General features: G+C 41.3%; 1 protein-coding gene across 1 annotated transcript; it reads right to left on the bottom strand.

Moving 5' to 3' along the window:
- Nucleotides 1–308: 308 nt before the first annotated feature.
- Nucleotides 309–16,465, bottom strand: LOC131248057 (pentatricopeptide repeat-containing protein At1g02150-like). Its single transcript, XM_058248098.1, has 2 exons — nt 15,977–16,465; nt 309–1,844 (listed from the first exon to the last, which is right to left on the bottom strand). Exons 1-2 carry the CDS (start codon nt 16,349–16,351, stop codon nt 600–602), a joined length of 1,620 nt encoding a protein of 539 aa, XP_058104081.1. The 5' UTR covers nt 16,352–16,465; the 3' UTR covers nt 309–599.
- Nucleotides 16,466–17,190: the final 725 nt, after the last annotated feature.

The following is a 17,190-nucleotide window of genomic DNA, read 5'->3' as shown; positions in this document are numbered from 1 at the left end:
ACCGTTCAAAGCTCAAAGGCCGTGCTGAGCCGAGCATGAGCTAGGCAATACTCGGCTCGGCTTAACTCATGTACAGCTCTAATCTCAAGTGGCATATTATGTGAAGATACCTCCTTTCAACACTGAGGTCATGGCATCAATTCCCTAGTAGGGGTGGCTACAAGGTGGCTCAAATTTAAAATTTTCCTTGTAAGTGTTTTTTTTTTTTTTTTGGAGAAAATCTCCTTTGGACATAAAACTATTTTTGATGACTAGTTCTATTATTGATGTATTATTTTTGTTAACTAGTGCTATATATAATCCCCCTCTTTTGGCGGTAGACCTCACTTATCACCACGCACATGGGCAGGGGGATCCCACCCACAGAAATCCCACAAGCCGTATTCCTAGCAGTTGTTGGATCTAAGTTATTTGGAACCTCAAAGATGGCTACTCTCACAGTAGGCTATCCTTTCACTGAAGTGGCTACTTCAATGATCCACATGGGCATCTGGTCCCAAAACCAACAACAGAGACCAACAAAACCCTGGCAAAAGATGGGTATCTGGGGCCCACTTTTGACGGTTCCACGTGTCATGTTTAGACACTGCCAAAGAATTTCACAGGCTTGCATGGTGTTGCTTGAGAAGCATTTCATTTTCGCCGTCCCCATCAGACTCATTTCCTTCCAAACCCAAGTTCAAGCCATCAACTGCCATAGCAGGTCTGACGTCCGTGCCGACCAGTGACCTGTATGCCTCTATGTCAAGACACCCCGCCTTTCTCAGGACGTCCACCATCATATCCATGCTCACCGTGTCAGCTTGCTCCTCGCAGAGAACCAGCAGTGCGGCCACGTTTGCGGGTCTTGGTTGCCAGACCTGAAACCTCTTGATTGATGCGGCTTCCTTCATACAAGACAGCGCCTTGGAGATTTGCTTCTCCCTGACATACCCTTCTGCTAGGATCTCCCAAGTGTTCGGGTTCGGCCTGACTCCAGTCTCCCGCATGTGATCAAAGAAATCCTCAGCCTTCTTCAACAACCCCTCTTTAATGTACCAGCCCATGAGAATATTGCATATTCTAGGATCATAGCTTGACCTAACAGACAACCATTCTTCATAAACCGCTTCCGCTCCTTCGATGTCGCCTAGCCTGGCCAAAGAAGAAATCATGGAATGATAGCCCATGTTGGGAATGCTCGGGAAACTTGATTTGTAGTAGTTCCATATTCGATAAACCTCATCCTTCTCACCAATGTTGCTGTACAGGCTAAGAAGATAGTTGAAAGGAGTCCGATCCCGACCTGTGATTCTAAGTTCAACATCTCTCAGGCATTTCTCAGCCTTCTCAAAATGGCCGTGCTTGATGTACATGCTAGCCAGTGTACTATACGTAGTCCAGTTGGCAGTGATACGGCTGTCCTCTGTCATTTGCTGGACCACTTCTTCCATCTTTTCAACATCGCCCATTGCCCCATAACTTGTAATCCAGATATTGTAAGAATATATGTCCAACGGTATGCCATTCTCCTTCATCTCAGCGATCATGGAAAGCACCTTTTCTTGTTCTTTGGTGTTCATATAGAGGGTCATCATAACATTGTAAGGAAGTACTTCTGTCATGTAGCCACCTTTCCACATTTCCTCTATAACAGCCTCTGCCTTCTCTTTCATTTTTGCTTGAACATAGGCGTTTAGAAGAGAACCATATGTACGCTTGTCCTTTAAGGCCTCTGGAAGGCCTGAAAAGTAGTCTTCAGCACTTGAGATGCCATGAACCTTAGATATCAGATCCAACTGGATTGCTGCATCACTGGAATTCAATTTAAATCTATCCCCGTGGTCAATCATCCACTCGTACACCTGAGAGAGTAGACAGAAATTTAACAGAGCTCACAAAAGCTAATTCCCAACTCATCATTGGATAGGAGCCTTCATCAAAGGCACACACAGGCAAATGATTAGCAGATAAAATTGAGGGAACATGAAAGAGCATAGATTCTAAACTATCAATTTCCTCGAAGACAATCTTTTTCAGTTTTTTTTTTCTTTCTTTCTTTACAGATTTTTTAGAAGTTCCTATGCAGGTTGCAATGAAATGTTATTACAGGATACACCGAGTTCAACAAAAACCGCCATGCAGTGGATATTGTCTTACAGAATAAAAAGATTTTTTTTCAAAGAACAGTACACGGCTTCAGTGGGTACACAGCTAGGAAAGGAGCAAGCCACGGTGTGGGTTTGCCACCTGTCCACCTCATACATGAGATACACATATGCCAATCCTCGCCATCCAAATGGTGGGCACCATTATGAATGGAGCAGAGCCTGGACGTCACAGTGCTCAGGTGATCTTAACCATATGATTTTGTCCATTGAAAATGGACAGCTGATCATTTTTCTATTTAACTGCCCATTTTATGGTTGCAATTGGACAGCTAGGATCTTCTAACAAGTGCAACCTTCAAGCGTTGCTCCACCTACAATGGGGCCAATGATTTGGATGGTCTGCATTAGCATACACCAATGCTGGGTGTAATGTGAATGGGTTGCAACTACTTAATTAAAAAAGGTTAAAATCCACAGTTTCACACTACAGTGTCACTAATGATGGCTTATCTGCTAATCATGAGGTTGCCGTTTTACAAGTGACGTCCAGTTTAGCCCTTCCACATCTTCTGGTCATGAATTCCATTCTTGTCATAATTATCACTGAAAAAGCAGCTTCTAGTGGGAAACTTAGTTCACTTGCTTATTAAGGCAGGCACTCCAATCAGTTGCACTGCTGAATAATCATTTCTCCTTCAGTCCACCACAGCTTCTGGTCCTGAATTCCTTTCTCATTTTGAATATCATTGGAGAAGCAACTTCCCATTGGAAACTTAGGCCTGATCACTTATTAAGGCACTCCAATCAGTTCCACCCACACATTAATTATTTCTCACTTACTCCATTTCAGTATATGTTAAAGAACAGGCACATATCACATCAAGTAAAGATGCAATCGTATAAAACTCACTAGTATAAGATAATACATTTACAAACAAACAACTACAATATCCTAATTTTCCCAATTAAGAAAACCAATAAAGAAAGAAAAAGAAAAAGAAAATCCCAGAAACAACCAAACTTCACCTTTCAGCATCAACATTTTCTTTTTAACTATTTTTTTGCACAACTGAAATTCTGCAGAAATAGATAATTGGCCAAAAAGAAAATGCATGCACGTGAAGAAGTTGCCAATTTTCCTTCTCTGAGGTCTAATTAATTTGGTAAGACAACCACAAGCCTTTTTCTTTTTCTTTTTTTCTTTTTTTTGGAAGATAACCATCAGCCATTAATTTACATCTTCTTGAAGCAAAACCCTAGATTAAATGGGAACATCAAACAAACAGATCCTGCTTGGGACTTAAAAAAGATGACAGTTGACATGATATTTGCCTAGTTGAAGGCCTACTGAATTAGAGAAAAACCAGAACAGAAAACACATTGACAAGAAAAATTGACATTTTTCCAGCTCCATGAAGGTTTATTTAATTTGGCGAAGACAACCACGAGCAACTAATTTGCATTTTTCTTAATTGAAAGGAACCAAACAAACAGATCATATTGAGGAAATCAAAACTGGAAGGTAATAGGTGACCCTTCCAAGGGGTTTTCTGAGAGGGTTGAAGCTTGTGGGAAGGTGACTGTTACTACCTCTTCATAATGCAAAAGGTCGTGTCTACATATAGGAGACTTAGTCGTGCTCAATCTTCTTTCAAGAAGAAAAAAATATGGTTCCCTTTAAGAAGAAACATACAAGTGCTCTGACCATAGAAGTTAGCGATTTCTTCGGGACAAAGAAGTTAGCGAGTTTGCTGGCCTCATTGAGCGTATTCATCTCTTTGCCCTTATCCCTTCCGACTCAGATAGAATGGTGTGGCTGGCTGATAAATCAGGATCCTTCTCAGTTAAATCATTTTATTCCCTCTTGACAGGAGACAAACATCATTTTGAGGAGGCGAGTATGGGCCTTCTTTGGCATCTTAATGTCCCTCCAAAAATAGTAGCTCTTGGGTGGTTGGTGGGGATGAAGGAAGTTCTAACCATAGACAATCTTCAGAAGATAGGATGGTGTTTCCAAATATTTGCCTTATGTGCATGCGAGATGAGTAGGTGGATCATCTCTTCATGCATTGCTCTCCCCTTAGGGCAATTTGGGCTGATATGATTCGTCGTTACCGGGTGTCGTGGGTCGCTCTAGATTCGGTGGACCGTGCTTTAGCCCCTCGTGGGTTGGGGTCTGATGCAGGACAATTAACCACTTGCTCTAAAAGCTCGAACTGTTAGAGTATGGCGAATTAATCCCTTTATCTCATAGCCCAGGCCCCACATCGCATGGGTTCGGACCTCGGTCGAACCCCCCTCGTGGGCCCCAAATCACATGGGTACCGCCTCACACAAGCCGCCCACCCCGAGTGTGTCCCCACATCCTACAAGCTACCCCACTTGAGCCCGGTGTGAAATGCGCATTAATCACCCCCGGTGAGGAGTCTCGAACACGAGACCTTTCCCATGAGCCCCAAATCACATGGGTCATCCACCCCGAGTGTGTCCCCGCATACCACGCGCTACGCCACTCGAGCCTGGTGTGAAAATGCCCCTACATTAGGGTCTGTCCAGAGAAGGAAAGATCAGCCCTGTGGAGAATGGCGCTTCTTGTTATCTGGTGAGCGATTTGGGAAGAAAGGAATGCGAGATGTTTTAACATTATGAGCAGGCCACTTGAGAGCATCTCCCCTTAGGGTGAGGAAGATGGTTATCAAATGGGTCTCTTATGTTCCTAAGTTGAAGGATTGTAACCTGTGTTTCCTTAGGTAACTTTGGGCCGCCGTCTCGGCGTCCCCTCGTGTATTGTATTCTCTTTTTCTTTTTGCTTTTAATAAAATTCAGTAATCTTTCAAAGAAAAAAAAACATATAAGTGCTCTACTTCCCACTTGGATGAGCCTTAATCCCAATATAAGCACATGCAGTGTTCGAATTATCTTCGATATTATCTTTATCTCCAGCTCAGCAATACCAATAACATTGGTAGTAATACTGATAATGCTAGTAGTATAAAAAATTCTAGGTATTAGCAATGTACCACCAACCTATCAATATCACTAATGTAATTGTCAATATTTTTAACTACGTAAATTTTAAGCGTCGCTTGTATTGCCAATGCATCAATATCGCCAATGTATCGCCAATATTTTTTACTATGTAAATTCTAGGTAATACTTGTATCATAAGTATATCAACGATATTTCAATAATATCGCTAACGTATTGATATCATCAAAAAAAAAAAATCATGGGCACATGGTTGTATGTAGTGTTCAATTTGTCACTGATAATATTGATAATATCTCGATATTATCAATATCACAACATGCGAGATATTGAGACCACAATCTTTCGTTTCCTTTCCAATTGTTGATGGTTTCTTGGTGAAATATCATGTGTTGTTGATATTTTGCAATATCGATGGATGTTTGGATGGAAGGTTGGATGGTTAAATAAGCCGGAGGGGATGGTTGGACTGATTTCTTACAACAACACATGCTTTTAAGGCCCCATTAAATGGAAACTTGTTATGTATGCATTCTTTTTGCAATTTTTTTTTTAATTTCTAAATATGCTAATATGTACATTTTAACATCTCCTGAATTTTCGGTGAAAATTCCACTATTTTTCCTATGTTTCCCCGCATTTTCGGTTATCAGCAATATTATCGGCAATATCGATATTGTTTCCGTATCCCTGGCCAGCGAAACTTGTAGCGATACCGATGCTTCGAACACTGAGCACATGTCATACCAATTCATCACCCTTAGAGATGGAGATGACGAGATATAAAGGACCTCCTAGGAAATTCATTCTTCCCAGAATGGGAATGGGCTCTAAGTCCCTAGACACAAACAATTCTTTTAAGACACGCTTCAAATTTCCTCTCATAAATTATGAAAACAGAGATGCTTGCAAGAACTAGTCCTCTTAGAAGAGTTGTACAAATAGCTCCGCAAGAAATTTATCCCATCTCTACCCCGAAGGATGTTCTAGGGAAATGGTGTCCTTCCTGAGCTTGAAGGGTACTGGAACTCCAGATAGAATTCTCCAACTACCCCCGGTAGAGATCTTTAAGGGCAGCAACCGGGCTAATATGGGCCAACCTGAGACCGAATCCAACAGATCAATAGGCAGACCTACAAGTCGGGCCCAGGAAGACCTTGTTTAGTAATCAGGCCTTTGGTTTCAGTCATTAACAACATAAACAGCCCTGTCTCTGACTTGGGCTGGGACTTGGTAGAACTTTTTTACAAAACATGGGGCAAAGCCCAGGGCACATTTATCAGTCAAGCTTCAAGATCAGGTAAACATGAACTACAACCCTCTGTTACAAGTTTGAACCTGACCTGTATCAGGCAGGGACCCACAACCCAACAGGTCAGCCCAACCCGTTGCAACCCCTAGGGATGACACAGCTAGGCTCAAGACTGGGCAAATGAGGAGGATAAATGTTAGCTGGGCAATTAATCACTGAACTTTTGACAAGCAATCGTGATGGATTCTAAAGCCAACCCAAAATAGTTGGGACAAGGATATGATGATGATGATGATGATGATGATGGAGAGAACAGATTTGCAAATGGAGTCCTCATTCAGTCCCTTGTCAGCGTGAAGCAATGAAGATCCTCTAGAAAGGCTCTCTTGGAAAGTAAGTCTCTAAATCCAAGAGAAACCAAAAGAGAATCGCCACTCGGCAGCCTGCATGCAGCTCCCCATTATGTTTATATGCTTATTTATGCATAGATGTATAATCTATGAATGCATTATGCATGTTCGTTTGCTTGTTAATTGGTTTGATGAGATTTAAGTGATTGTTGTATTGCTATTGGACCAATTTCTTACAACGACACATACTTTCAAGCCCCATTAAATAGAAATTTATTATGCATGCATTCTTTTTGCAATTTTTTTTATTCCAAAATATGCAAATATGTGCATTTTAGCATCTCCTGAAGTTACACTAGAAAAAATCCATCGTTTCCCAATGTTTCCCCACATTTACAAAAATCAGCAATATCGATATTGTTTCCACGTCTCCAGCCAGCGAAATTTGTAGCGATCCCGATACTTTGAACACCATGGGGATGAGACCACTGTGGTCGTGGGCATGTGGCACAAGGCTACATCTCGCTGGGGCCTGCAGCTTGCGAGCCTCAACCTAAGGGGCTGAAGGAACAGACCCTGGTGTTGTTTGTCTGCTTGGATATAGATGCCAAAACCCACTGCAGCTGCTGAACTGTAGGAGAGGCAGGCCAGCAAAGCCTACTTACCTTTCAGCTCCCCATCACAGTGTTGTTCAACTCTAAAGGCAGTGGCAGCTCTCTGGCTGCTACTGCGACAGGTAAGCCCATAGTTGCTTAAACCCATAAAAACTTTCAAGGGTTTTCTAGCAAGGAGGGATGTGGATTTGAAATTAGCCAAGATTTTCATAAAACAATGCTACCAATCAAAGCCAAGAAAAGAAAGAATGAAAATAACAAAACAACAACCACAACAATATAACCTATAAAGCTTCAGGTGCGGATTCACTGAAAGACTGCGGGCTGATCAACCTCATTGGAGGACACTACAAGAGTTTGGCTAAAGTTTTGGCAAATAGGCTACGAGGAGTAATAAGCATTATATTAGAAAATCAGTGTCTGTCTAAGTATTCTCACATGTCCATCACAACCAACCGTTTAGTCAACTATTCACCGCTAGGTAAAGATATCTGACCGTCCACTTTGAGTTTGGCCCACCCGATCATAGTAAACTAACTGCTTGATTTCTATATCCACTCGTACACATTTTGAATCGAGCTGCTAATCCGCTCATCTTGTTCACCACTTATGAATATGCTTAACCCGCCATCAGAACTACAATATGAGGAACTTACACATGTGAACAAGTTACTTGAATCTAACGGTATATACGTGTTCTACCTCTTGATCACTCCAAAAATCCACTTGTGTTCATCCATTTACGAAACTGATTGTACACCCACCTACATACATGATCAAAGTACTAACCATCACATTTCTCTATTTTTAACATGTCATCTGACCATCCATCAAATTTGGATCCGCCAAACGGGCTGCCCAAATATCGAAATAAACTGCTCAGTTCGAATATTATAAGATATATGCCACAACTACTGGCTAACCTCTCTATTAGATGTATGAAAGAGTTGATTTAGGCCTTAGGGCGGTATAGCCCATTAAAAAGGCATATGTAAGCGGTCAAGACCCAAACTAAGGCGATGGAAAGAGCATGAAAAAATAAAAAATGCATGTCAAATTTCAATGCCTTTGGATAGTGTAGTCCAACGTTACAGAAGACGAAAGTTAGATAAATCAAAGATGGCAAAATCGTAAATACTTAATGCCATTAACCTAGACTCTTGAATTCTAGATCACATGATTTTCATGATCCGTTTGATATGAAATTTTATACCATACCTATTTAACAAAAATTAATCATACACGTCAAATTTCAACCCTTAGATCATTGTATAAGTGGCCTGATTGACAAATCAATCCTTAACCGTTGATTTTGGTATCCATTGAGTGAGGAAAGCTCGTGAGTACTTGTAGTAGATATTTCCCTTCATATGAACAACTTGGATTGTCCATCACATGGGCCGAGTGTGCAATGTGAGAACCCCACCTTGGTAAGTTTTTCCTTAGACGCAAAGTTAGCCGTTTTAGGTGTACCAACTCTTTCTAAATCTAGAGCTTTCGATTAACCCGCTTTACACTGTCAATCGCAACTCGAATTTGTACCGCCTCATATGACTATGAGATCATAAAAAATTTAGACCCCGATCTACATCCTACACCCATGGTGTGCCATAAAGGCCGTTACGTAAAGGTAACGGTGGCAACCGTTACACGTTACGAGGTCGTAACGGCCATAATAGCCGTTATGGAAAAAATGACCTGTAATTGCCGTTAACGGCACGTTACGTCCCATATAAAGGCCATAACAGCCCTATAATTGTTTGTTATAGGGCAGATACAAGTTTTCCATACTTTTTAATCAACATTACGGGGCAAATATAGGTTTTTTAGGATTTTTTTTTCAATATAAAATAGACCATCATGGCCATTACAAGGGCCGTAACAGTCATTACAAACCGTATCGTAAATGTAACGGTAGTGGCCGTTACAGCCACCGTTGTTGTTACAGAACACCTTGCCTACACCGTTGAATGATGACCACCTTGACTCCAATTCATTCCTTTTGTGCAACAGGTGAAATTTTATATTTAGGCATTTTCCATCATTGATCAACCACCAAATTTTGTCCAATTGGATGCCTATCTTGACTACACATTTCTCCCAAAAATGAACCCTGATCATTAAGTGCGGACCGTTAATTAAAATTAAGTCCGTTTTGGCACCTGCTAGGAGAACTTTCAAGATTGACCTCCGATCAACTCCATATTTGCAACCATGGCCTAACACAACCCTGCAAAATTGATGAAGGTAGTGGATTTTTTGAAAACTCATCATAGTGGGCCCCACCTGTTCTGTACAACCGAACCTGAAGTTGAAACTTCCACCGGCTGTAACATCGGACGAAAAATGGGTGTTCGAGGGAAACTTCTCCACCAAAAACTCCCGATTTAGGAATCCTCAGCTGATCTAAGCCGTCCAATCCTTAATGGAGTGAATTCTAACTCCAAAGAGCTACAGGAAAGCTCAGAATATCCCACTACGCTGGAAACACCGAGATTTTCTGACTCGATTGTGAAAACGCATAGAAACCGACTGTCACAATAATTCATGGAACCCATCGAAAGAACCAATCTGGACCTTTGATCTTAGGCCCTCCCAAGTTTCCCTCAGCCAATCCAGAAGAAACAACACAAAAAAATACAAGCTGGAATGAAATCCGCCATTGAAGCAGAAGTCATCTTCCTCACCAGAAGACCGATCATTCACTCCTCGCTGACCATCAGTTCTAAGATCCAAAACGGTCATTCAACGAACCATTAGGAGCAATATGAGATTAGAATAACCGGACGGAGGAGATCAATTGTGTAGGAAGAACATATGAATTGAATAATGCATGAAACACACAAAGTGCAAACGCATCTTGTGCACGACTCTCACAGCCAAACTGGGATCCGTTTGCCGACTAAGGAAACTCCTATAAAACACCTAAAGTGGAGGAGTTTAGAAGCAAACAAATCAAAAAAAGGATCGTAACAAGGGAAACATGAGAAGAAAGAGAAAAGAGAGAGAGACAGAGAGAGAGAGAGTGTGTGTCAGAAACGGAGCCGTGATCGGATGAATCCAACAGCAAGTCAGGTTCAGGTTAGAGTGATCCTAACCAGTCATCTTAAACAGGTAAGATGCACTCATTAATCCCCCATCTACCTTGTTTTCATTACATCTAGATTCTCCTCAGATTTGAGTTGATAACTGAGTAGATCGATCTGCCAAGTATATCGAAACAAGTCCTCGCTATTGACAATCTCAAACGCAGGGTTGGACTATCCCAAACATCTGCTCATGCTGCATGCGTGATGCAGAATCAGTCAACCACCTTCTGCTTAACTGCTCGTTTATTCAAGCTGTTTGGGTTGGGATTTTTCGTTCCTTTTGTATCTCGTGTCTTCTTAAGAAGATCGACGAACTTCTTTCTACTTGGCACGGTGTGCACCTTGGCAAATCAAAGACCAAGCTCTGGAGAATGGCGCTTCTTGCGGTTTGGTGGTCTGTTTGGGAAGAGCGCAATAACCGTTGCTTTCAGGACTTGGCAAATACTGCTGACTATGTGCAGTCTAAGGCCAAAAGGGCTATTATTGAGTGGGTTGTTTATGGCTCCTCCTTTGTAGAGAGCGATTTGTTTTTCCTTTCTTAGCTTTCTGATCTGCTATCTCAACGGATCTTTGTTTTTTCTTTTTTGTTCTTCTTTTTTCTCCTTTTTTATGAAATCGTTATCTTTAAAAAAAAAACAAGTCGACTCGGTGAAGGAATTGCTGAAACGCCAACTCGGGGAGTAAAAACATTGCTTGATCACCACCATTCACCCATCTGAAAAATTCTCAATGAGAAACCTAGTTCAAATCTAATCCTAAAACTAACTCTACACTAAATCATAATTCAAAACTAGACATTGAAAAGGCTTACAACCATGTGGACTAGGATTTTCTTTAATACATGATGAGGCGTATGGGTTTTGGAGAAAAATGGCGTGGGTGGATCGGAGATTGCTTAGGGTCGGCCCATCTCTCCATCCTCCTTAATGAGACCCCGAAAGGCTTCTTTAGGAGTTCCAATGGCATCCGTCGGGGGGACCCACTGTCCCCCTTCCTCTTTCTCATAGTGGGAGAAGCCTTTTCCAGAATGATTCAGTCCGGTCAACAGGCAGGTATTATAGGCGGCATCAAAATGAGAGGAACGTCTACCCCAATCTCTCATCTCCAGTATGCAGACGACACCCTGATTTTTAGCGAAGCGGATCCTGTCAAGATTGGTAACTTACGCACTACGATTCGTTGTTTCGAGGCCATGTCGGGGTTAAGAATCAATTTGGCAAAATCTAAGATGTTCGGGTTAATTTGAAGGAAGAGGAGGTTAGCGATTTTGCTGATTCTTCGGGTGCTCCTCGATTTTGCTTCCAGTTTCCTTTGTTGGTCTCTCGTTATGTTTGGGCTCGCCCCTAAATCCCTTTGGGATAGGGTTATTAATAGGTTCGAAAGCTACATGGCCAGATGGAAATGTAGATATCTTTCTTTGGGAGGTCGCCTCACTCTTATTAAGGCAGCTCTCTCAAACCTGCCTTTATATTTCATGTCCCTATTTAGATGCCCCGCCTCAGTTTTGGCTAATCAAGAAAGATTAAAACGGGACTTCCTTTGGCATGGCAAGGAAGAGAAAAAGTTCCACCTTGTTCAATGGCATCAAGTTTGCAAGCAGTTCAAAGAAGGTGGAGCGGGGATTAAAGATCTTAAGAGGATGAATAGGGCTCTCCTAGGGAAATGGATTTGGAGACTTGGGACCGAGGGCGATAATCTTTGGCATTGTTATCCAATGCGATCGCATATGCGCATACTATTGATCAAATCGCATATGCCATGATGGCATATGCAATCCTGGCAGATGGCATATGTGACAAATATGCGATCGCATATGCGAGTATGCGATCGCATATTTCCTAATAGCTAAGAGCAGAAGATTTTTATTTTTTCAAATTGGATAACTTTTGCCTATAATTAGGCACTCATATCCCCTCCATTTTCACTATTCTTTACTCCAAAGCTCTAAATCTCTTACTCTTTCTCTCTTACACCTCTTTCTTTCTTACTCTAATCTCTCTACAATTATTTCAATTATGTTTATTTTTTGTATTTTATAAGTTGTGCTTACTTTTTGTAAATTAAGTTGTAAGTTATAACTTGTAAGTTGATTCAAATTATCCATTTATCATTAAAATTTCTTTGTTCGAAGTTTATAATAATTAGTTATCTTTTAATGTAGCTTGTTAATTGTTTTGTTAAAATTTATATAATATAATATAAGTAATTAAATATATCACTTAATGAAACACTCAAAACTATAATGAAATAAGTAAAATAACCGAATCCAATCATGTGTACTAATTAGACGAGTTTTTCCCCTTTTTTTTTTAGAATTTTTAGATTTTTTTTTTTTGGAAAAAAATATGCCATGGTATATGCGATTGTGCGATGCGAACAGCATATGCTGATCGCATGCAATCACATATGCAATTTGACAACATTGGTCTTTGGAATAAGATTATCAAAGGGAAATACGGCGGGTCTATCGGTGGCTGGTGGACCAAGGATTCTTCTTGCTATAGGGTCTCGGCCCTTTGGAAAGGGATCTTATCTTTGAAGAAGGATGTGCTCAAAGGAATCGGTTTCGTCCTAGGTAAAGGAGACTATATCCAGTTTTGGGAAGATATTTGGGTGGGAGATGTGCCTTTGAAAGATGACTTCCCAAATATTTTCCATCTCACCTCCAATCCTACTATCCCTGTTGCTAACTGCTTCTCTATCTCGGCCAACAAAATTGAGTGGAACATGACTTGTAGGAGGAATCTCCATGATTGGGAGGTTGAAGAGTAGGCGGGTCTCCTTGAGCGTATTTACAGGGGCATGCCAGACATCCATATCCCAGACAAATTATACTGGAAGGCGGATAAATCCGACAAGTTCTCAGTTAAATCGCTCTATGCCTTATTGGGCCACGAGCTGGCCTCAAACGATGATCATCCGTCTTACCAATTTTGGAAATACTTGGTCCCTCCAAAACATGCTGCCTTTGGTTGGTTGGTGGGGATCAAGAGGATTCTCACGATAAATAACTTGAGAAAAAGGGGAATGCCCATAGTTAATGTCCACCTCTGTTGTATGAAGAACGAAGAATCTATCGATCATCTGCTTCTTTTTTGTCCTTTTATCACTCGGATTTGGTTAGAATTCCTCAATTGCTTCAATTTAAAGTGGTGTTTTCCTGGTTCAGTGAGTCTTCTCCTTAAAGCCCGGCATGGGGTTAGATTGAGCAAGCAAAAGATGCGCTTGTGGAGAATGGCTATCATTGTTGTATGGTGGTCGGTCAAGGAAGAAAGAAACAGTAGATGCTTCAGGGACATTTCAAACTCGGAAGCGGTTATAGCTAGTAAGGCTAAGCGGCTAATGATTGAATGGGTTATTTCTGTAGTGGGCCTTAAGGAATGTGATTTTCTTTTTCTTGGAGTCTAATAGAGATTGCCTCCTCGGCGATCTCTCTCCTCTCCTCCGCTTTGTATTCCCTTTTCTTTTTTAATATATATATAGTGACTTTTCAAAAATAATAATAATAATAATTCAAAACTAATCCTAATTACACAATCCATGTAAGGAGACAATCTAATCATAACAACCCTATTGATTATGCTAGAGTTGGGAACGACTATACAAATTTAGAAGGTGATCAAGTTTAAGAGGTGAGGGATTTCCTTTAAAATTGCAATAGTCTGATTTGTTTATCTTATTCTTGCATACTTCGAGTTTGTTGTTGTTAATATTCACCATATGAATGCTTGTTATGTAATTTAAATTACTGCATTATTCCCTTGTAACGCAAGTGATGTGTTAGAAGTTTCACATCTAGTGATTCATATATTATCGTGGGCATAACGCCCTCTGAGTAGTGAACCTCTTGGTCGACACGTAATTACAGGGATTTTGAGTAGTGGTGCACAAATCGATGTAAGTAAACTGTCGTGCGTATTACATCACCTGCAGGATTGGATGTCACAAATAGTCGCACCATGAACAAATCGTGTCATGTAAATCACCCGATATATGTGTTGTGCCGCCTCGAGATGCTCACGTAAATTCATTATAGCATTGGACACGCCGACAAATCTCCGTAGTATGAAATGCAAGGACAACCAAATTTTCTATGAATTATTTTCTGCATTGTGATGATCGCTACGTGTGATGGACCACACACACTTTGCTAGACATGCATTCTTTTAGAATGGTTGCGCATACTGATACCACTCGTAGCGGTAGAGTATAAGATGTATCAGGACCTTTATTTGATCATTGTAAATTACTTGAATTATTGTAAACCTTAAAGAATAACCATCACTATGAGTAGGGCATGGACCCTCTCCAACCATTCAGACATTGCAGGTGAAGCACATACCGAAGATACAGCTAATAATCGCTCTGTGGAAGATTATTCCGAATAAATAAGAAGGATAACATTTCGTTTAGATTTATTTTCTGCTACAAATTTTAATAATGTAATAAGCTCTCATTTAAGAGGACATTAGACAGTTAGCTGAATTTTATGTCTTAATGATATAAGAAGTACAGTTGATTTTATTCTTGTGAATGGGTACCTTCGTAAAGGTAGTTTTTGCAGCATTACGGAGTGTCCCTACCTTTTTAAGGCGAGACTAGTCCCTGCAAATGCATGCAATTGCCCGCCAACCACGTGCATCAGGTAATCCAAGGGGAGGGGACTAGATCTCGTGCCTATGGCGAACAAACCCACAACTGAAGTCGTTTGCCCAAACCGTGACGGATCATTGTACATTTATCAGAAATGTTTGGGCAGAAATCCTCCATCGTTTCAATATTCCTTAAGACTTTTTTGAGATCTCCGGGTGAGCTCTTACAGGCATAGCATAGAGTGGGATTAGGAAAAGATAAGAAAACTATTTGGAGGATGTCTTTGCTAGCGATTTGTAGGGCTGTTTGGGAAGAGAGAAATGCTCGATGCTTTACGAATGAGAGCAAAACTATGGAGAGTGATTCTCAAAGGGCTGGATTGTTGGTAGCAGAATGGGCAGCAAATGCTCCTAAGCTCAAGGACTGTAATCTTTTCTTTCTTGGGCTGTAGTCAAGTCGCTATCTCGGTGGCTCTGATCTTTTCGTTGTAGCTTCTCTTTCCTTTCTAATAAAATGAATTGTTATCTCTCCGAAGAAAAAAAAATGAATCTTTTTTTATTATGACAACAGGGTGTCCCCGCCCTTTTTGAAGGTGAGACTATTCCCTGCAGGCGGAGGCATGCAATCACCCGCAAACCACGTGCATCGGGTAAGTACGCGGGAGGGGAATTGAACCCGCGTCTGTAGGGAGCATACCCACGAGGCTAGCCGTTCGCTCAAACCCACGTCAGGTAAAAAAATGAATCATTCTCTCTATTTAAAAATAATAATAATAATAATAATAATAATAATAATAATAACCCAGAAGCACAGTCATCTAAGCTCAAACCAAATCAATCAAATTCCCCTTTCACAGTCGGTTACATATCCCAACTTCACTCAAAGTTAACATCCTAGATACAAAACCACACAAAATTTCCACTAACAAAAGAAAACACGCATTCCATCTTTTCTTTAAAAAGAAAATTTAAGAGAGAGAGAGAAGATAGAAGCAACCGACCTCTAGAGCAAGCTTGAATCGCCGGAACTTCCTCAATTCCTTGACAACGCGGCAAAGGTCCCATTTCGAGAGCTTCCTCCCTTCCTCCTCCCACTGATCCAAAACGCCCGAAGATCCGAGGCTGGGATCCTCCATCAACGAGATCCTGCGGTAGAGCGCGCTCCATTTCAGGACGGGCCGCCGCTCGTAATCGACGGTCCCGTAGTTATGGACCTGGGAAATCGAGCAGACGATCGAGAACTTCGGGGCCCGATAAGGTCGGGAAACGAGAGGAGGAGGGCGGCGGAACCCTAGAGAGAGAATTTGGGAATAGGAAGAGGAGGCGAGAGGAAGAACACATCGAGAAGGAGATGAAATGGAGATATGGAGAAGCATTTCTAGGGTTTTGGAGGAGAAAGGAGTTAGGGTTTTGAAATGCGGGGAAAAGGGTTTTGAGTGTTGCCATCTGGAGAATATAGAAGGATAGAGATGGGCTTTTCTATTATCTGTTTCCTTACAAGTAAGTGGACGAGAAGAGGAGTCAGATGGATTTCGGGTATTTTATCACAAAAATGCCCTCCCTCCGAGTTATGAAATTACAAAAGTACCCTTATTTGTTTCTTCTTTAAAGGAGGTGAAGACGATAATTGTGTGGGCTACATTGCATGTGGATGACATCCAACCCGTCCAACATATGTATCCCACCACGAGGATCAGATGAACGAAATTTCTAACTGATCGAAACCTAATGTGGGCCACAACATAACTAAAATACACCACCCAAAAATATCCAAATTCACGTGTAGGCTCATCCAATGATTCGGTGGGCCAGATTATTCGTTCGAGTAATTGTCACGGTTGGATAAGTTTAGATTTCACAGTAATGCTGCGTGGGCCCCACGATTTTCAGATTTATCACTTTTGAGACAAAAGGAGGCTTTTGGTAATTTCGCCATCAGGGGTATGCTAATTCTACACGCATGCACACGTGGCAATGTGAAACATGTGTTAGGTCTGAGCCTTCCGTCTGGTTGGGAAAAGTTACTACACTTTCTGCTGCATAAATCAAACCTGCATAATCATATGGCTAAAATCTCTGACTAGTGTGAACCACCACCATCTAATTTTCCAACTTTGCCCTCAGTAGCAGGGGTGCGTTGAACGCACCATGCTTGTTATAGGAGCCACCCTTCCCGTGCCACAGCCCACAGGCCGAAAGTTTGGCCATTTTAAAA

This window comes from Magnolia sinica, chromosome 6 (genome assembly GCF_029962835.1).
Source record: "Magnolia sinica isolate HGM2019 chromosome 6, MsV1, whole genome shotgun sequence".
NCBI lineage: Eukaryota > Viridiplantae > Streptophyta > Magnoliopsida > Magnoliales > Magnoliaceae > Magnolia > Magnolia sinica.
The sequence above is the reverse complement of the archived record's forward strand: the minus strand, read 5'-3'. Positions and strand labels throughout refer to the sequence as shown.